The sequence below is a fragment of the Ascidia mentula genome, chromosome 7 (genome assembly GCF_947561715.1).
Source record: "Ascidia mentula chromosome 7, kaAscMent1.1, whole genome shotgun sequence".
NCBI classification, from domain to species: Eukaryota; Metazoa; Chordata; class Ascidiacea; order Phlebobranchia; family Ascidiidae; genus Ascidia; species Ascidia mentula.
Window position 1 is genome coordinate 9,674,987 of NC_138572.1, and position 21,336 is coordinate 9,696,322.

Genomic DNA, 21,336 nt, shown 5'->3' on the forward strand with positions numbered 1-21,336 from the left:
ACAGATATTGTACATAGAAGAACCTGTGCAGTTGGAAAATACCTCAGCAGAGCAGCCCAACCGCATGCGCACCTCACCCTCATGATACAATGGCCAAAAATATGAACAAAGCAAAATAGTCAATTGCTTTCCTAAACTGTGAAGTCTCGAAAACCACTGTGCACTTGGAACGTTAAGAAAACTTGCATATTTGCAATTTCGCACTAAACAGTTGCCATTGTTTTTTCGGAAGAAAAGATATTTTGTGTACTTGTTTGAACAACATCAGTTGCCGAACAAGAAAACATAAGCAAGTTTAATTCTTACCAACACAAGTCCTTCTGTCCCCGAACATTCCTTCATTGCATAAACATTTGTACGAACCGAAGGTGTTTTCGCAAGTTGCGTTGATATCGCATTTAGCATTCCCTTGTTGGCACTCGTTAACATCTGTTTACCGAAATAGAACTAGCAAATATTTCTGATATAACGCCAACTTTTTCCATGCTAAAGTCTCCCGCTTTACAAACGCTTAACTTGGCGATTTCAGCTATTACTTTGCATGTGCAGACAAAACAGTTTTCAAAATTGTTGAATGCTTTACATTATTAAAAAAGGTGAACTGTTTTTTACAAACCTAACATTAAATATCAAATAACGTTCACTATTTCGTCAGTACGAACCAGAACATAGCCCCAATTGAGACACGAAGCCAGTTAGACAAGGACAATAATTTCTTTTAGTGTTAATATTTTTGTGACGGTTCGGTAGCCATTTGTATTTCGAGGATTGAAAAAAGGACCATTGGCATACCTGAGCAGACTGTTCCATTTCCTGAAAATCCAGGCTCGCATACGCAAAGGAAACTCCCCTCAGTGTCAACACATCGACCGCTCAAGTGGCAATTGGTAATCTGCACTGTGCATTCATCGAAGTACAAATCAGAGTTTTCATTGATTTTATTTATCACGCATAGCACAACCAACGCTCTAAATTTCTAAGACACCAAACAACAAACTGTAAAAAGATTTGTTGTTTTATATAAGTGCAATAGGTTAGACCCTTCCTTTAAAGTATTGGAACACAAGCCAGCTAACCATTGGCCCCACACACAATCTGCAGGACAGCAAACATCATTGCACGTTCTTTCTTCCGTGAAGCTGCCATTGCAAGGGGAACCACCGCATATTTGCGTCACGCTCACATTTCTAAACCTTGACTGCGTTCCTTTAAAAAAATATTTAGTTTGGTACCTAACGGAACGACACCCAGTGCAAAGTGGAATAGTCTCTCTCTGGCTATTTAGCCAACAAGACCGTTGTTAGTCACCAGTTGCACTGATGTGTATTGATAGGTCGTAGCAGTGCGCACAATGTTCTGCTAATATCTGTATCGCTATAACTTATTGCCGAAACTACCAGTACAACAACATGGTTTTGTAGTCGCATCGATGTGTTTCATAAATTTAAAACAAACTTAATCTCATTTTCTACTCAACAACAAACGAGGAGAAACCTGCTCTTTATTTCATTACCTCGACAACACTGGGTGTTGCACGATCTCGAGCTTGGCAATCTGCAGTAACCGCACTCTCCTTATTCCGAGTTATTCTTGGAGATTGCGTTCCACCTCCACAAGGTCGTGAGCAGCTTGCCCAGCTCCATTGGCAGGGCCTGCTATTACATTAAAAAAACCTGCAATAGTACATGGAGTAAATTGTACATGGAATTTTTGCTGAAGTTTGTAGTCCTCTTTGACAGCAAAACTCGATTTACAGACATATCATAAACCTCACTCCGCACAACAACAAAAATGTAAACAACTACAAATTCATGTGATTCAGTGTGATGCAAATATCAGAAACAAACATACATCCGTTTATTAACGCTAATTAGGTTCAAAGGCATTGCAGCCAAGCTGAATCAGCCACTTTTCCCGACAAGTCGGAGTGATATCTGAAAAATCATGCTCCCGTTGAGGTCGGACCCTGGGCTAACCAGGCCCAACGCTCTACCAACTGAGCTACAGGAGCTCAGTGGTTTCACGGGTATATTGTGGCCAAGGTACACTGGTGCGTGCAGGGTAGGCGGCTTCCCTGACAATTTGTCTCGATGATGCTAGTAGTTGTTGTGCGCAGTGAGATTGGTGAAGTTTCCATAAATCAAATTTTGCCGTCAAAAAGAAATACAAATTGCAGCAAAAATTCCATGCACGATTTACTCCAGGTCCCATTGCGGGTTTTGGATATGTGGCACCACGCCCTGTGAATGGAGCTGGGCAAGTTGCTCACGACCTTGTGGAGGTGGAACGCAATCTTCAAGAATAACTCGGAGTAGGGGAGAGACTTTGGATTGCCGAATTCGAGATCGTGCAACAACCAATGTTGTCCAGGTAATAAAATAAAGAGCCGATTTCTCCTTATTTGCTGTTCAGTAGAAAATAAGTTTAAGTTTGATTTAAACTCATGAATCACATCGATGCGACTACAAAACCATGTTGTTGTGTTGGTATTTTCGCCAGTTATAGCGATACAGACATTAGCTGCAGATTGTTGTGCCCACTGCTTCGACCTATCAATTCACATCAGTGCAACTGGTGACTGACAACAGTCTTGTCGGCTATTTAGCCAGACAGAGACTATTCCACTTTGCGGTGACTTTGCACTGGGATTCGTTCCATTAGGTACCAAACTAGGTACGAAAGACCGGAGACGAACTGCTATGAAACGTACCATCGTCAAACAACTTCTTGGATACCAATAGTGTTGTCGGCTTGGTATCACAAACATCATTGGCTCATTGCTTGTACATGATAACAAGTAATTGTCAATATAACAATTGTAATCTACACTCTAAGTTGGAAGTTAGTAGTTCTGTTTGAGAACATATGTACATTGAATTGTACCGTAAAGAAATTTTATTCAATCTCTGTTTTCAAAGATATCACATTTCCACTACTATCATCATGGTTGTTTCAGTGAACTGCTATTGGGCATTCTGGAGGAGTTGGGGAGGATGCTCTGCGAGCTGTGGATGTGGAATTAGAACACGGACCCGGATGCACGGCCGGAGTGCAAGTTGCGGAGGCAGTCGGTGTTACGGGGGCTCAACTTCGTCACAGACTTGCAACACAAGATGCTGTCCGGTGAACTGCGCCTGGGGACCATGGGGGCGGTACGGATCATGCTCCGCCAATTGCAACGGAGGAACACAGTATAGATCTCGCTCTACAACAAGATCTCATTCTTGCGGAGGCTCTTGCTCTGGTTCTTCTCGCTCGTGTAATACTCACTCTTGCCCTGTAAATTGCCGTTGGGGTTCGTGGGGTAAGTTTGGTAATTGTTCAGCAACTTGTGGCGGTGGAACGCAGAGAAGATCAAGGATTGTCGAGGCAAGTGCTAGGAACGGAGGTGCATCTTGTTCTGGGTCGCCAACGTTATTCCAAACTTGCAACTCTCAGCCTTGTCCTATTGATTGTCGTTGGAGTTCGTGGGGTGAATACGGGACATGTTCTGTCTCTTGCGGAGGAGGAACACAGGTTAGATCAAGAAATATCTCTGTAAGTTCCAGGCATGGAGGTTTAACTTGCAACGGTTTATCGACATCCGTAAGAAGTTGTAACACCCACCCCTGTCCAATACACTGCATCTGGGAAGCGTGGAGCGAATTTGGAAGATGTTCTGTTAGTTGTGGTGGGGGAACTCAATCAAAACTTAGGTAAATAGCTCGATACATAAGGCACGGGGATTTAAATTGCACAGGACCAAACGAGGAGTCGCAAAGATGCAACACCCAATGTTGCCCGGTTAACTGTCAGTGGGGACAGTGGAGCAAATTTAACGATTGTCCTGTTGAATGTGGTAATGGTACACAATTTCGCAATCGACAGATCCTGGTTGCAGCTAATTGTGGTGGTCAACCATGTATGGGCGAAGATACCACGTCACAATTCTGTAACACTCACTGCTGACCGTCGATTGTCAATGGGGAGACTGGAGTGATTTTGGCGAGTGTTCTGTCCCATGCGGTGGAGGCGAAAAACACCGTCAACGCCAAATTTTCATGGAGCTCGCGTGTGGGGGAAAATCCTGCAATGGTTCAAGTATTGATTCAACACCGTGTAACACACACCCATGTCCTGTGGATTGTGTTTGGGGTAACTGGGGTGTGTGGAGCAACTGCAATGTTACCTGCGGTGGTGGATCCAGGTTCAGATCAAGAAAGGTTGACCTGAAAGCTCGGTACGGGGGATTCGAATGTGAAGGTCAATCAAATGAGTCAGATTAAGTGTTTATTTCTTGAATGGAAATGCAAGGTGTTTGGTTATTGTCATATTTATAAGTGGGTGGTGGTGATTTTCCAATACAATTTTTTTGATTTTGGTGTTGACACCAGATACCACTAAACATGTTTCTTTCCCAGTCGTTAAACCCCGTTCCAAATTCGCTAAATCTAGTAAAGTTTATTGCTCATTGCTTCTTTCTACAACTATAAACAAATATTTGCAGAATCTGCAATCAAAATTGTTGCCCTGTCAACTGTGTCTGGAACAATTGGAGTGTTTGGACAATCTGCTCCAAAACGTGTGAAAACGGTTGGTAATGATATGGTATGATTCCTAGTATCGACTAAAAATAAACCTAACAAAATATTTTATTTGAAGGAACGCAGTCAAGTTTCAGAAGTGTCTGCGTGTCGCAAATATGCGGTGGTTCCCCTTGCAATGGCAGTTTCAAGGAAGAAAGAACGTGCAATGATGCTTGTTGTCCTGCAGATTGTGTGTGGGGCCAATGGTTAGATTGGGGAGAGTAAGTAATGATTTTGGTTGTTGTACCATGTAATTGATACCATAATGATTCGTTTTCCCCCGAAGCCGAAGTTTGACACAGCATTGTTACATAGGATGTATAAAGTAACTGTAATGAAGTTTAAATGATGCTAAAAATCCGCTTGATAATTTGTCCAGATGCAGCCAAACTTGCGGCACTGGCTTGAAGATACGGGAAAGAGATATTCACTTGAACAAGAATTGTAACGGAGCGGATTGCATTGGTGATAACAGGGATGAACAAAAGTGCAACTCTCAGTGTTGCCCAGGTATGCTGTCTCGGAATATTTAAATAGCAGCCAAGAATCTCGTGTTAAATGCTTGGCAATTAGACATGTTCACTCTTGTTTTAAATGTATGACCCATATCGTAATGCGAACTTTATGTTGTTATGCCGTATTACATTTGACTTTGAGTAAAAGTGTTTCATTCTGATAAACACTGCAACAATTCTTCAAGTAGGATTTGCTGTTGGAAAACCTTGCCTGATAGACTAGTCAGATCACTGTAATTCGAATCAGTAACACAAATTTTTGTTATAATGGAGCCACTGTGACTGCTACGGGTTGTTTATGTGAACCAGGGTGGAGTGGTCTGTGCTGTGACACAGGTAAATTATTCACCTAAGCATTGAGTCAAATGTTGCTAAATGCTAAGATATTTCTGAAAATTGATTTTTGCAATGATTTGTAACTAATAGCCACCAGTTATGTAGATTATTACGTGGGTCAAAGAGAAAATAAACACTTTCGTTCATTGCAATGATAAGTGCTAAAGAATAGGGCATACATTTAGCTTAATGAAGGCAAGTGTATCAATGCAATGCTGAGAATACTTGACAGGCTTGCTTTGTCAGACGTTGACGAATGCATCCAGCCAGGAAGTAGTTCATGCCCGGAGATGTCGAACTGCGTCAACACGGATGGAAGTTACCGCTGCAATTGCGAGTCTGGATATACGAAAAACAACGACTTGGAATGTGAAAGTAGGATTATGGCTTGTGTTCCAATACTTGAAAGGAATAAGGGTCGAAACCTAATGGAACAGATCCCACTTCTAAAACAACACGTATTTTTACAGTTTGTTGCTTGGTGTCTTAGGAATTTAGTACGTATGGTTTGAGTTTTGTTCAAATAAAATAACGTATTTTTGTAATAACACTTCAAGCGACAATATAATTAATGAAAACTCTGTTTTAGACATCGATGAATGCACAGTTCAGATTACCAATTGCCACCAGGACGGTCGATGCGTTGACACTGATGGAAGTTTTCTTTGCATATGCCAGGCTGGATTTTCAGGAAATGGAACAGTCTGCTCAGGTATATCGCAATTGATAGAACATTAAAGCATCCATGATATAAATTCTTGGTTGCTTTGTAATATAGTTTGTGTACGTTTGGTTTAATTTGTTTAGTATCATTCTGCCTATATGCTTACAATACAAGTTCAGAATTATATTTTATCTTGCAGAAATAAATGAGTGTGAAACGGGCATTGCTACCTGCCCAGACAACACCGTATGTGTGAACAATAAAGGAAATTACTCACGTCCGTGTCTAACTGGCTTCGAGTCTGAAGACGGACTGTGCCTGGGTTTGTATTGACAAAATGTTGATCTTTATTTTCGTAGAACCAATATATATAAATAAATACAACTTTTATAACTGTGTAAAGTATTTAAAACACTTTTCGGCAGCGTTTTAGCAGTTTGAAGATTAACGGTGTTTACTTTTTTGTTTATATGCGGTTTTTACATATAAGTGGCTTTAATCAGATTGTCTGCGATGCCAAATCATGGCTAAGAAGTATACTGTTTGTGGGTGATCCAATTGTAGCTTGCTATTTTTGCTAAGTTTTTCATCCAACAGATTTCAACGAGTGCCAGCCAGGAAATTCCGGGTGTGCTGTCAACGCAACTTGCGAAAATACCTTCGGTTCGTACAAATGTTTCTGCAATGAAGGAATGTCCGGGGACGGAAGGACTTGCGTTGGTAAGAATCAAACTTGCTTATATTTGCTTGTGTGGTAACTGATGTTGTAAATGTCTACTTAACGACATACATTACCCTTAAGTTTAGTTTGCGTTTGTTCTTTCATCAAGAAAAACATTACTTTTTTATCACTGGATGCAAATACAATCCGGTATGTGAATATCCACCTATGCCACCATCCATTCTCAAAATGGTTTATTAAGGTTTTGCTGGCTATGTTCAGTTAAGATTTATTCAACCGCTTTTACCTTTAAGGCATCGACGAATGTAGCGACCCAAAGAAGAAACCTTGCACTGGTGACTTCATGGAATGTAAAAACACAGTCGGTAGTTTTGAATGTACTTGTCCTTCCTACATAAACCTCCAAGATGGAAACTGCGTTGGTAAAAATTAATTTGCAAATTTTCATTTAAATATGTGAATAATTTGGCATGAACGTTAAAATTTAGGGACCAAAACAAACATAAACCCATAGTGTAAATTGATTTAAAATTTTGTACAGACATTACAAGTACAAATCAAGCAACATTGATAACTATTTCAATTGTGTCACACGCAAGTATTTGCCATCGGTTGGTATGCTTTAGAAATGTTCAATTTTGCAACTTAAAAACAAACTATTCCAACCTTCAAAATTATCAAACTTTGTTAAATATTAGCCTACACGCATGTTGCTCCTAAACTGACGTGAATCACATGTTGTTGTTGCAACATTCGTATTGGATTCACTTCCAACTCGTATGTGACAAACTTTCGTTTCAGAACTTCCGCCAAACTTTGCGTCGAGAATGAAGGAGAAAAAGAAAGATCTGTCAGCGTCTGGCAGAACCAGAATTGAAATGTTGGCGCTTTACGTGCTTTCAGGAAGCGTGGCGGTCCTACTGCTCGTATTTGCTGCAGTGCAGGTACTTGACTTTCTATGGAGAATGATTATACGGATTTGTTTAAGAGTCAACTGATTTGCGCAAATTAAATAGTGGTTAAATCACAAGAATTAAACGCCTTATTTGCATAGTTACACATTTTATATTTTTCATAAATTACGATTTCTATGTTATGAAATCTTTCATATATAAGTTATATAGGTTCATACAGCCCTCTGTTATGTTATTGTGTATTCCAGTACCTTTTTTTGCCGACTTTAACAGTTTGTAATTTTGTAGGCCAGGGTCATTTAGTGCTTTTAATCAATATATTGTATGAGGTGTACAAAAGGTGGGCAAATTCAAAGACCGAAAGATTGACAAATCCGTCTCACGGTGAAGACAACGCGATGAAAACGGACGAAATTAATGACAAAGATCTGACCGTGACACTTTTGACATTGAAATTTAGTACAACATCACAACAACACTTGGCCTCCGGCCTAATTGCTCTCGTCGTGTGTGCGTGCACTCGCCAAACTTAAATTCGCAACAATTTACCAAAATACAATCGTGCGCTACATAAAACAAACAAACAAAATCTTACTATTATTTTAGTTCTATTTGTTTCGTTAAATGCATAGTGATTGTTGATTTTCTTTTCTACACTCTGAAAAACAGCCAAATTTTCCTCGCAATATCGCCACACCCAAGTGTCGGTTTCAAATAACCAATTGCGGTTTTTACCGGCCCCACGTCCTTATCCAATCTGTTCCATTTATCGTGTTTAACTGTGCCGAGTTTTTATTGTTGTTACATGTTTATTGTCACCATTAAACATGTTTTACAATGAATTTTAAAAATTTGATTGGTTGTTGTCCGAAAACATCGGAAAATGCATACTTAAAATTTTGGATTAGAACAAGTACGTAACATGCCGATGCGCCGTGAATAATTGGCAGCAAACATACGCAAACGGAAAGAGCATAACAATTGCTGTTAAAAATTTCTGCAAAGTCTTGCTAATATATACGTTTGAACACTCTTTGGTCTAAAATAAATGCACGAACCACCAGCTTGCCTTCGTTAATTTGAAGATTTTTAAGGGTGAGAAAAATATTTATTCTGCTCCGATATGTGAGGTAGACGTGGTTTTGATCCAGTTGTGAATGGCACAAAGATCCATCCAAACATATTCTTTTTGTGCTCAAAGGTTTCTTTTACGACTTGGGAACTAAATGGATGACTTTGAATTGCCGCTTTATGTAAAAAATAAAATAAACAGAATAGTGAATGAATTTACAGTGCTACACTACAAGAAACACGATATTTCACAATTTCAATACAATAAACCTCAGCTTGGACATCGTCCAAATATTAATGCAACAGATATTGTACATAGAAGAACCTGTGCAGTTGGAAAATACCTCAGCAGAGCAGCCCAACCGCATGCGCACCTCACCCTTATGATACAATGGCCAAAAATATGAACAAAGCAAAATAGTCAATTGCTTTCCTAAACTGTGAAGTCTCGAAAACCACTGTGCACTTGGAACGTTAAGAAAACTTGCATATTTGCAATTTCGCACTAAACAGTTGCCATTGTTTTTTCGAAAGAAAAGATATTTTGTGTACTTGTTTGAACAACATCAGTTGCCGAACAAGAAAACATAAGCAAGTTTAATTCTTACCAACATAAGTCCTTCCGTCCCCGAACATTCCTTCATTGCATAAACATTTGTACGAACCGAAGGTGTTTTCGCAAGTTGCGTTGATATCGCATTTAGCATTCCCTTGTTGGCACTCGTTAACATCTGTTTACCGAAATAGAACTAGCAAATATTTCTGATATAATGCCAACTTTTTCCATGCTAAAGTCTCCCGCTTTACAAACGCTTAACTTGGCGATTTCAGCTATTACTTTGCATGTGCTGACAAAACAGTGTCCAAAATTGTTGAATGCTTTACATTATTAAAAAAGGTGAACTGTTTTTTACAAACCTAACATTAAATACCAAATAACGTTCACTATTTCGTCAGTACGAACCAGAACATAGCCCCAATTGAGACACGAAGCCAGTTAGACAAGGACAATAATTTCTTTTAGTGTTAATATTTTTGTGAAGGTTCGGTAGCCATTTGTATTTCGAGGATTGAAAAAAGGACCATTGGCATACCTGAGCAGACTGTTCCATTTCCTGAAAATCCAGGCTCGCATACGCAAAGGAAACTCCCCTCAGTGTCAACACATCGACCGATCAAGTGGCAATTGGTAATCTGCACTGTGCATTCATCGAAGTACAAATCAGAGTTTTCATTGATTTTATTTATCACGCATAGCACAACCAACGCTCTAAATTTCTAAGACACTACACAACAAACTGTAAAAAGATTTGTTGTTTTATATAAGTTCAATAGGTTTAGACCCTTTCTTTAAAGTATTGGAACACAAGCCATAATCCTACTTTCACATTCCAAGTTGTTGTTTTTCGTATAGCCAGGCTGGCAATCGCAGCGGTAACTTCCTTTTGTGTCGACGCAGTTCGATACAATGCAATCGACTAAACAAAATTTGCCCAGCAGATTTTTTAAAGCGAGGTGGTAAATTAAGTTACAATAATCCGACTAGTCAATCACACAAGGTTTATAAAAGGAAATCGTACTCAAAGAATTGTTGCAATGTTTTTCGGAGGGAAACACTTTTAAATAATACGGCATAACACAGAAAATTGTATCACGTCATTGGTCATATCTTGAAAACAAGAGTGAACAAATCTAATTGCTAAGCATTTAGCACGAGATTCTGAACTGCCATTTAAATATTCCGAGACAGCATTGTACCCTGGCAACACTGAGAGTTGCATTCTCTTTCCTCCAAGTTATCACCAATGCAATCCTCTCCGTTGCAAGTCAAGTTCAAGTGAATATCTCTTTCCCGTACCTTCAAGCCAGTGCCGCAAGTTTTGCTGCATCTGGACAAATTATCATCCAGTTTTTAGCATAATTTCAACTTCATTACAGTTACTTTATACATCCTATGTAACAATGCTGTGTCAAACTTCGGCTTCGGGGGAAAACGAATCATTATGGTATCAATTAGATGGTACAACAACCAAACTCATTACTTACTCTCCCCAAGCTAACCATTGGCCCCACACACAATCTGCAGGACAGCAAACATCATTGCACGTTCTTTCTTCCGTGAAGCTGCCATTGCAAGGGGAACCACCGCATATTTGCGTCACGCTCGCATTTCTAAACCTTGACTGCGTTCCTTTAAACAAAATATTTAGTTTGGTACCTAACGGAACGACACCCAGTGCAAAGTGGGAATAGTCTCTCTCTGGCTATTTAGCCAACAAGACTGTTGTCAGTCACCAGTTGCACTGATGTGTATTGATAGGTCGTAGCAGTGCGCACAATGTTCTGCTAATATCTGTATCGCTATAACTTATTGCCGAAAGTAATAACGCAACAACATGGTTTTGTAGTCGCATCGATGTGTTTCATAAATTTAAAACAAACTTAATCTCATTTTCTACTCAACAACAAACGAGGAGAAACCTGCTCTTTATTTCATTACCTCGACAACACTGGGTGTTGCACGATCTCGAGCTTGGCAATCTGCAGTAACCGCACTCTCCCTTATTCCGAGTTATTCTTGGAGATTGCGTTCCACCTCCACAAGGTCGTGAGCAGCTTGCCCAGCTCCATTGGCAGGACCTGCTATTACATTAAAAAAACCTGCAATAGTACATGGAGTAAATTGTACATGGAATTTTTGCTGAAGTTTGTAGTCCTCTTTGACAGCAAAACTCGATTTACAGACACATCATAAACCTCACTCCGCACAACAACAAAAATGTAAACAACTACAAATTCATGTGATTCAGTGTGATGCAAATATCAGAAACAAACATACATCCGTTTATTAACGCTAATTAGGTTCAAAGGCATTGCAGCCAAGCTGGATCAGCCACTTTTTACAAGTCGGAGTGATATCTGAAAAATCATGCTCCCGCTGAGGTCGGACCCTGGGCTAACCAGGCCCAACGCTCTACCAACTGAGCTACAGGAGCTCAGTGGTTTCACGGGTATATTGTGGCCAAGGTACACTGGTGCGTGCAGGGTACGCGGCTTCCCTGACAATTTGTCTCGATGATGCTAGCGCAATGAGTCTCAATGAAGTTCGGTTGAGCGGTTTGCTAGTTGCCACTGAATTGTCTGTTCACCTGTGCTCTCGGCTGAGATTCGGGCAGATAGAATAATTCCAATTATAGTTTATTGATAGAATCGAATGGAATTCAGAATTAGACTGGTTAAAAATAGAGTAAAATCGAATGGAATAGAATGGTCAGAAAGGTGAAAGCGTTACCATATAAACTGGAAGTCACGTGATATGCGATATTGTGAGAGAAAGGCAGTGTGGTCGTAAATACCATGTGGATAAGTCTCTGGGACATTGTTTAATATAAAGTGTCCTGTCAAACAAAAACTCCCCGAATGATGGAACACGGGAAAAAGTTCTTATCAAAGCATCTTCCAGCTGTGGCGTTGTCCCACATGCGGCATTGTGATGCAATTGCTCCCTCAAAACATTTTCTCGCACATCAAAGGCGGTTGACCACACATGACCACAATTCCAAACGAATAACACTGCATGCATGGGACGTATGTTACAAACAACACATGTTAAGCATATTTGAAAAATTGAAAATATCACAGTCGGACGTTAAAGTTCGTTGTCATCAATTTCGTCAGCAACAAACCCGGCGTTGTCGGAGGTCTTGTTCGTCCCTTTGTGTCAATCCATCGTTTGATATAGCATTAGTCCGTCTTTTGTACACCTGGAAAAAGAGTCAATGTTAATTGGTCTGATAAGCAAAGTGGAGCCAATAATATGCATTGTGTAAGCTGCATACAGAAACAGATGGCCACTGTTTCTGTATGCAGCTTACACAGTTAATTGGTTTGTTCGGCAGTAGTATGATGATATATCTATTGGTGGCATCAAATACATTGAGGGTTAAGCTCAGTTTCTGGCATTCAGCTTGAAGTTCGAAATTCGAATCCTTTTTAAATAGAAGTTCTTTTAACATGCTGTTTGCAATTGCTCAGCCCTTATGGACATGCTCAATCGATTAAAAATACAAATAATTTGCTCTTCAACATAAATACTTCCATTAAAACCGCAACTTCAAACACATAAACACGTGCAATTATTGTCTGTGTTCAAAAAATAACATTCTTACTATAAGTGATACTAAGAAAGACTTTAAAAACTATACTTTACCCGCAGTGCAATTAGGACGAGCAACAGAACCGCTGCGCTTCCTGAAAGCACGTAAAGCGCCAACTTCTGAACTTTGATTCTTCCAAGCATTGAAGATTCCTTCTTTTCCTCCCGTATTCTCAAACCAAAGCTTGAAGGAAGTTCTGAAATGAAAGTTGTCACATGTCTGTTGGAAAGAAATCTAATTAGGTTGTTTCGCTGCAACCGAAACTGAATAACAATGGATGTGTCATTTTAGCTCGGAAAATAATTAACATTTGAGGCGTGAAAATTTGCATTTAGAAAAGTAAATGCTTGCATTTCGACTATCTTTGTGTTGTTAAATACCAACGTTGTGGACAGTGTTTTTTGTTTGCAATATCCAATATTCAATTAACGCTGTTTGCATAACAGATGTTAATTTGTTTTAGATCTGTTAACGCCCGCAATCACTCCAAGTATAATTTACAAAGATTAAGTGAAAATTCGCTGACAGTTTTACCAACGCAGTTTCCATCTTGAAGGCCCATGTAGGAAGGACAAGTACATTGAAAACTACCGACTGTGTTATGGCATTCCATGTAATCACCGGTGCAAGGTTTCATCTGTGGGTCGTTACATTCGTCGATGTCTTGAAGGAAACATGTGTTGTTTTCAACCTTGCAGATCTCAGTCAAACTTAACCAGCACCGTTCTAAGCCCTTTAAGTTATTGTAGCGACGCAGAATAATATTTTATTGATGCGGATCTTGTCTAACGTTTCCGTCATAGGTGTAGTGAGCTGAATTCTCACCAACCAAGCCCCGACATACAATTCCAGAATTATTAATGTTCAGTTGTTACGTTAAGTTCTTACCAACACAAGTCTTTCCGTCTCCTGACAACCCTTCATTGCAAAAGCATTTGTACGAACCGACGCTGTTTTCGCAAATAGCATTGGTATCGCATTCAGCATTCCCTTGTTGGCACTCGTTGACATCTGTTGGTTCAAAAGTTTTAGCAATGATCAGTCAAATTATTTATGAAGAACACGTTTCGTGCGCAAGGTCATTTGAAAGAGCAACCAGATTAACAAATGTTTTTTAAATATGTGTAATTGTATTCTGATGCTAAAACTTTATGTTTTCGAAATCTGACGGTGTTTATTGAACATAGTTTTGAACAGAATGTAGTTCAAGAATCAATAACAAACAAAATTCCAACTGAACAAACCAGAACATTGCCCGTCTTTTAATACGAAGCCAGGCAAACATGGGCAGGAATAACTTCCTTGAGTGTTGACGCATGCAGTGTTGTCTGGGCAGGTAGCAATGCCCGCTTCACACTCGTTTATTTCTGCATAGTGAAAAACGTGTGATTTAAAATTTGTGTCATGTCATATGATGTGAAACAAGAAAAACACACTCTGCTACTAATTAAAATGTCAAGAATTCTTGATGTTGAATGTTGACATGAACTTATTTTTTTCTACAGCCTCATTGTTCTATGTGGAACATGAACAAAGTACGAGATATTTAACAACAACGGAAAGCAATAATTGATCAACCATATTCCGACAATATTTCTGTAGCCAATATAAATTAGACTAAAGACAAAATAGGCAATTGCATACCTAAGCAGACTGTTCCATTTCCTGAATATCCAGTCTTGCACACGCAAAGAAAACTTCCCTCAATGTCAACGCATCGACCGTTTTGGTGGCAATTTGAAATCTGGTTCGTGCATTCATTAATATCTGTAACAAAGGGTTTAGAATTTGTTGTTGTTCGAAACAAATGTATGTTATACCAAACTTTTATTGCATGGACGCTAAGAACAAACTGTATGCTTAACCACTAAAAAAAACAATTTGGAAGTAAACATGTATTTCTCAAAAAAAGTGGTTCGGGTGCACAAGTTTCGAATTTTTTACACGAGCCAGAAACCTACTTTCACAACCCAAGAGGCCGTTTTTCTGGTAGCCTGGGTCGCAATCGCATCGGTAACTTCCTTCAGTGTTGACGCAGACTGAATTCAAGGGACATGAACTACTTCCTTGTTGCGTGCATTCGTCAACGTCTGGAAATGCAGACAGTCACGTATTCACCCTGCTTCATTGCTGCAGATTATACTTGTTACGCCTTTGCTGATTTTTTTTTTTTGATTTAAAGAAATTTGTTGTTTTTGGTTAAAAAGAGATTAAAACACCCCCAAAAGCTTCAAAAGCTTTTATTACATCACAAAAGTATACATTACCTCTTGTCTAGTGCAAATAACAAATAAAATAATTTGAAAAGTACCTTGATCACAACACAGACCGCTCCATCCTGGTTGGCACAAACAACCCGTAGCAGTCGCAGTGGCTGCATTGTAACAAATTACTTCACAACTCTCAACTTCCTGCAGGGTCGGGCACTCCTTCCCTCCACACGTGTTATTAGTGATCACTGATCTGTTCCTGACTTTGTTGTTCGTCACACCACATGTTTGTGGACAAGCGCTCCAGATTTCCCAAACCGAAACGGCACAGTCAACTGTGAAACGAAATTACGTTTTAGTCATTTTTGTACGGTGTGCGTTTCCCTGCTTATATTTGATATAGAAAAAAAAATGGTGTAACATATTTTTGTGTTCATTTGACATTTGCAATGAAAGCTAAGTGCCATTAAAAATTACATTTGAATCAGTTTTACGATAATCAGATAATATTTAAACTAACCAGGACAACATTGAGTGTTGCACTGTTGTTTCTCCCCGTGTTCGCCAATGCAATCCGCTCCGTTGCAGGTTTTGTTTGAAGAAATATCTCTTGTCCTTACCTTTAAACCAGTTTCACAAGATTTGCTGCAGCTGCAAGTACAATATAACGTTAATGCCAATGACCAACAAATTTTGGGCGGTATTTTGATCAAGCATATCGACTTTAAGTAGCATGTGGATCTCAAATTTTTGTTAGTATATCTACTTGTATTGGAATTGAGCAAACCCGGAAAAAATCAACTTACTCTCCCCAAGCCGACCACTGGCCCCACACACAATCTGCAGGACAGCAAACATCATTGCACGTTCTCTCTTCCGTGAAGCTGCCATTGCAAGGGGAACCACCGCAAAATTCAAATATGCTGTTGCTTCTGAACCTGGACTGCGTACCTGGAAACACATTTATATTTGTGGTGTGTTTGTTTTGACATGGGTAATATTGTTATGCCACTAACCCCTTTCGCAAATTTTTGAGCAGCTTGACCAATCACTCCAGTTCTCCCAGACACAGTCGACAGGGCAACAGTTATCGTTGCATGGTCTGCAGGAAAGTCAAAAACATAACAAGTTTAGAATCTAAATATTATGACAAAATAAGATTTACCTGTCTAGATGCAATGAACATTCTCAAGTTTATTTAAGTTCAACATTAGAAAACAAACGAAACCTTCGCGTTAAAAAGTGGCAAATAACCGCTTACTCTGTTTCCGCCATTAGGCCCATGCATTCGACTCCGCCATGTTGGGCGGTCACATCGAATTTCCTGGATCTTTTCTTCGTTCCGCCGCCACAGGTGACATTGCAGTTACCCCACACACCCCAGTTACCCCAAACACAATCCACAGGACATGAGTGTGTGTTACACGGTGTTGAATCAACACCTAAACCATTGCAGGTTTTTCCGCCACACGCGACTTCCATGGAAACTTGGCGATGGCGGTGTTTTTCGCCTCCACCGCATTGGACAGAACACTCGCCGAAATCACTCCACTTTCCCCATTGACAATCGACAGGACAACAGTGAGTGTTACAGAATTGTGACGAGGTATCTTCGCCCATACATGCTTGACCACCACAATCCGCTGCAACCACAACCTGACGATTGCGAAACTGTGTACCGCTTCCGCAGTTAACTGGACAATCATTAAATTTGCTCCACTGTCCCCACTGGCAGTCAACCGGACAACATTGGGTGTTGCAAGTTTGTGTCTGATCACTAGGTCCAGTGCAATTTGATCCCCCGTGCATTAAATTTCGAAAGATATTCCGAGATTTGGTTTGAGTTCCCCCACCACAACTCACAGAACATTGGCTGTAATCGGTCCATTCTTCCCATACACAATCAACAGGGCAAGGCTGAGTATTACAGGATTGGATAAACGACGAAGAGCCAGGGCAAGGAATGCCACCATGCAGAGCATTGACCAATACCGACCTTGTTTTGCTCTCATTTCCTCCACCACAACTCACCGAACAGGCTCCAAATTCACTCCACGGTCCCCACGTACAATGTATGGGGCACGGATGTGTGTTGCAACTTCTTGTATCGGTCTTTGATCCAGTGCAGGCTATTCCCCCGTGTTGCGCGATTACGGTAACCTTGCGTGTGCGTGTCTGGCTACCTATGCCACAATTAGCAGAGCAGACTCCAAACTTGCTCCAGTTTCCAAGCTCGCAGTCTATAGGACACGGATTGCTGTTGCAAGTACGCGATGACGTTGTCGAACCACTGCAGGGAGTGCCACTGTGTTGGGATTGTACAGCAACGCTCCTTGTCCTTGCCTGTGTTCCACTTCCACATGTGAGAGAGCAACCACCATATTCTCCCCACGAATTCCAGAGACAATTTATTGGACATGGCTGAGAGTTACAACGTCGTGAGGACGTTGAAGACCCTGGACATTCTGCCCCTCCGTGCCTAGCTCTAACAGTGACACTCCTTGACCTTCGCTGCGTTCCTACGCCACATGGAAGGGAACACGAATCAAATCCGCCCCAGTCGCCCCAAAGACAATCAATCGGACAGGGTTGTGTGTTGCAATTTCTTGAGGAAGAGGCTGATCCGGGACAAGTCGCACCTCCGTGCTGAGCTTCAACAGTGACACTCCTTGATCGTCGTTGTGTTCCACCGCCACATGGAAGGGAACACGAATCATAACTGCTCCAGGCGCTCCAACGACAATTAATCGGACAGGGTTGTGTGTTGCAATCTCTTGAGGAAGAAAACGATCCGGAACAAGCAGCACCACCGTACTGAGCGTTAATTGCAACGCTCCTTGACCTCGTCTGTTTTCCTCCACCACAACCTGCGGAACAGCTTCCAAACTTACCCCATGAACCCCAACGACAATTTATGGGGCAATGGTGAGTATTGCACGGGCGAGACGAGGCTGAAGAGCCCGAACAAGAACCTCCGCAAGAATGAGATCTGGTTTTAGAACGGGACCTTGATTGTGTTCCACCACCGCAATTATCGGAGCACGATCCGTAGTTTCCCCAAACACCCCAGGCGCAATTTACTGGGCAGCATCCTGTATTGCACTTTTGCGACGAAGTTGAAGACCCAGAGCAACCTCTGCCTCCGCAAATAGCGCCCCTGCTGTGTCCGCGACTTCGTGTCCTGGTTCCGCTTCCGCATGTTGTTGAGCATCTCTCCCAATTTCCCCACGATCCCCATACGCAGGTGACTGTGTGCAGAAGTATATTTGTGTGATAAGATTCTTGCGAAAAGTGTATTTAAAGTCAGTACAAAAGCATAAGAAAATTATCCACAGAAAGGAATTACTCGAAAGAATGATTAATTACTGCACAAACCTAAGTATATATTTAAATGTGTATAAAGTTTGCGCAACACTGTATATAGATGGCGTAGTATTCATAGAATTTCTCTTGCACTTAATTTGTTTCTTTTACTTATAAAAGTCAAAACATACACAAAAAAAAGATACACACAAACCTGGGCAACATTGGGTGTTGCACGACCTCGCGCTGGATAAATTGCATGCGCCACACCATCCTTGTCTTCTAGTTACTCGGGGAGATTGGATTCCACCACCGCATATCCGTGAGCAGCTTCCCCAACTCCATTGACATGGCGTGGAGTCGCATCTTGGTATGATTGAGGGCAATGGGTAGGTTTCCATTTCTTCTTCGTGTGGGTGATCAAGTACGTCCTTCACACTTTTTCTTGTCAAATCACCTATAGCCCTGTTTACATAAAATGGTTTGCGAGCGAGCTTGCGCCGTTGAACCATGAAAAACAAACATATCATAACGAGTGAGCTTCGGTCCTCAATTTTGCTCTGATGTTTTTGAAATATGCGCAAAATGGGGTTTATAGTAAAATTACTGTTGTAGTTCATAATCATGCCGGTTGGGAAAAGTTTTTTGCTTTTGTTACATCCTGGTACATAGCATTCTCTAAGGCGAAGATTTTGGCGACCTTTTCGTAGGCAAAGGTAATTTTGTTTGGAATGACTGCACCTTTCCAGATCTGTAGTTTAACATTGGCTTCTGTTTCAAGTCAGGTCAGTTGTTAATTTCAGAATAAACAAAGTATGTTTGTTCGTGAGAAAAAAAACCTAATTTATGCATGAATCAGAACCAACTTGTTCAATGATCAAAAGTACATTACTTGCGCGTTCCTATATGTCTATGCTATATGTAACTAAAAGCTGGTTGTGGTGCTTTACTGCAATTTATCACCAAGAGATTTTGTTTAATACTTTTTTCTACTCCTTAGAGGTAAGAAATTGTGAAAAACAAGAACATAGCCACAACACACACTTCACAAAAATAGTCTTTCCATCATAGTCTCAGCATTCTTTTGCAGTCAATTGTCTTCAGGTGATTCATTCCAAGTGTCCAAGTCGCAGCCCATTTTTACTTGCATTTAGCTCAAATTCGTGACAGAAATCTAACCAAACTTGACTTTTCCGCCATATTTTTCGATAAGCTGACAGGCAAAAAAGGAGCTAGTTCGCTCAACTAGCTTGGGCTGTGCTGCGTAACACCTTTTCCGATAATGACGGGAAGCGGGTGAGAAGCGTGCCGCGAACCCGCATTAGACGTCCATGTAAACAGGGCTTACAGTTATTTTTGGATCATTGTAGCGGTAATTTTGATTTAAACAAGTGCCGTATTTAACGATAGTGCGAATTTTGATTTTGATACGAATTAAACTTTTTTTTTAGTGCAGATATGCAGAATATTCATTAAATAACCATTTTAACAAATAAAAAACAATCTTACCATGAGGTTCCATTGTTAATAAATGCCCAAAAGCAAATAAAAAAGCAAAGAACTCTCAAAGCCAACATAACGACCTTCCAGAAATTACAGTAGAGGCTTTGTAAGGTTGGTCCTTTGCTGCACTCTCACCCAATTGTAAACTCATCACGTTACGAGGGTTTATTTTAAGTACGCTTTGGTCATGCCATGCGCGTGATGTATTGGCATAAGTTTTTTTGCAATCTCGTGCCAATCGAAAACATTGGACGCCAACCCCAACTTGGTAAACGTCAAAGTTACTGACGGCTTACAGCAAAGACCTAAATCCGCGCGGCCAAAGTGGCTGCATTTGTATTTAAAAAAAGGACACTTACACATATAAAAGGATAAAAACGATAAAAGCGCAAACAAGACAACGTTTGTTCTATGGTTCACACACAACGGTTAATTTAGCACCCGGCAGGAAATCAAAAAACAACCAAACGGTTGAACTGAAAACGGATAACTGTGTTATTTATCGCAAGGCCCGACCCATTGGCAGCATTAGTCAAGCGCCCGACCCATATACCAAGAAGAAAACCTGATCGGGATGCGTGCCCAGTATATATATTATATTGATATCGTGAAATATCGTCTTTCGCAGTGTAGCAGTGTAAAATTATTCATTATTCTGTTGATTATTTGGTGACAAATTATTTATTTTCATAATGCGACAATCCAAATTCATCCATTTAATTCTTAAGTCGTAAAAGAAACCCTTAAACACACAAAGAATTAGTTTGGATTGTTCATTGTTGGCATCAACCACTGGATCAAAACCGCTTCTACCTCATATATTTGAGCAAAACAAATACTTTCTAAAACGTAACAAAAGCGATAAAAATCCGTAAACAGGAGTTGCATAAAAAAATAATACCTGGAAATTTTGTGTAGAACTTGTTCAGTGTCTTACCCGAAAAACGATGGCAGAGAAATTAGATGCCACGTTGTTTCCAGAGATGTGTCATAAGTTTGGCTTCATTTGAAATTCGCTTCCTTGCTCAAGTCACGCATTTTTCTTTTAAGAATAGGTAAAAACGTGACTTATTTTAGCAAAAACGTAGCAGAAATATATAGCAGCATTAGTTATGCTGAAAACTATTTGTGTTTGCATATGTTTGGAGGCAATTATTCACGGCCCATCGGCATTGTACGTACTTGTTGTGTTTTTTTGGATGTATACGTTCATGGGCAGCAACTAATCATTTTTGTGTGTTGTGTGTACTTCTGTATAGCCGTTTATAATTGAAGTAAATTAACTAGGTGACGGGTGCAAGATTGTTACTGACATGTGCTTCGAACTGAATTACAGGATTTTGTAGTTGTTAACATTTTTTGTTGTTGTACGGAGTGAGGTTGGTGATGTTTCTGTAAATCGAGTTTTGCCGACAA

General features: G+C 40.3%; 3 protein-coding genes across 4 annotated transcripts; 2 read left to right on the forward strand and 1 right to left on the reverse strand.

Annotated features, from left to right (window-relative positions):
• Positions 1–2,943: 2,943 nt before the first annotated feature.
• On the forward strand, positions 2,944–4,776 carry LOC145909519 (coadhesin-like). Its single transcript, XM_082996908.1, has 4 exons — positions 2,944–3,531; positions 4,047–4,242; positions 4,487–4,587; positions 4,642–4,776. Exons 1-4 carry the CDS (start codon positions 2,944–2,946, stop codon positions 4,774–4,776), a joined length of 1,020 nt encoding a protein of 339 aa, XP_082853034.1.
• LOC145907990 (uncharacterized) lies at positions 4,727–8,691 on the forward strand. 2 transcript variants are annotated; one of them, XM_082995151.1, is made up of 8 exons: positions 4,727–4,786; positions 4,945–5,791; positions 6,006–6,128; positions 6,280–6,402; positions 6,678–6,800; positions 7,056–7,184; positions 7,564–7,706; positions 8,006–8,691. In XM_082995151.1, the coding sequence occupies exons 2-8, from the start codon at positions 5,629–5,631 to the stop codon at positions 8,207–8,209; spliced, it is 1,008 nt and encodes a 335-aa protein (XP_082851277.1). In that variant the 5' UTR covers positions 4,727–4,786; positions 4,945–5,628; the 3' UTR covers positions 8,210–8,691. The 2 variants fall into 2 exon arrangements, with proteins under 2 accessions (XP_082851277.1, XP_082851278.1); XM_082995152.1 differs by having other exon boundaries at positions 4,766–5,416; positions 5,663–5,791.
• A 3,294-nt stretch (positions 8,692–11,985) lies between these two features.
• On the reverse strand, positions 11,986–20,044 carry LOC145907968 (SCO-spondin-like). Its single transcript, XM_082995116.1, has 14 exons — positions 19,927–20,044; positions 18,632–18,882; positions 16,376–18,362; positions 16,131–16,216; positions 15,921–16,065; positions 15,635–15,765; positions 15,216–15,449; positions 14,866–14,994; positions 14,549–14,671; positions 14,149–14,271; positions 13,793–13,915; positions 13,439–13,567; positions 12,958–13,100; positions 11,986–12,511 (listed from the first exon to the last, which is right to left on the reverse strand). The coding sequence occupies exons 1-14, from the start codon at positions 19,992–19,994 to the stop codon at positions 12,422–12,424; spliced, it is 3,762 nt and encodes a 1,253-aa protein (XP_082851242.1). The 5' UTR covers positions 19,995–20,044; the 3' UTR covers positions 11,986–12,421.
• Positions 20,045–21,336: the final 1,292 nt, after the last annotated feature.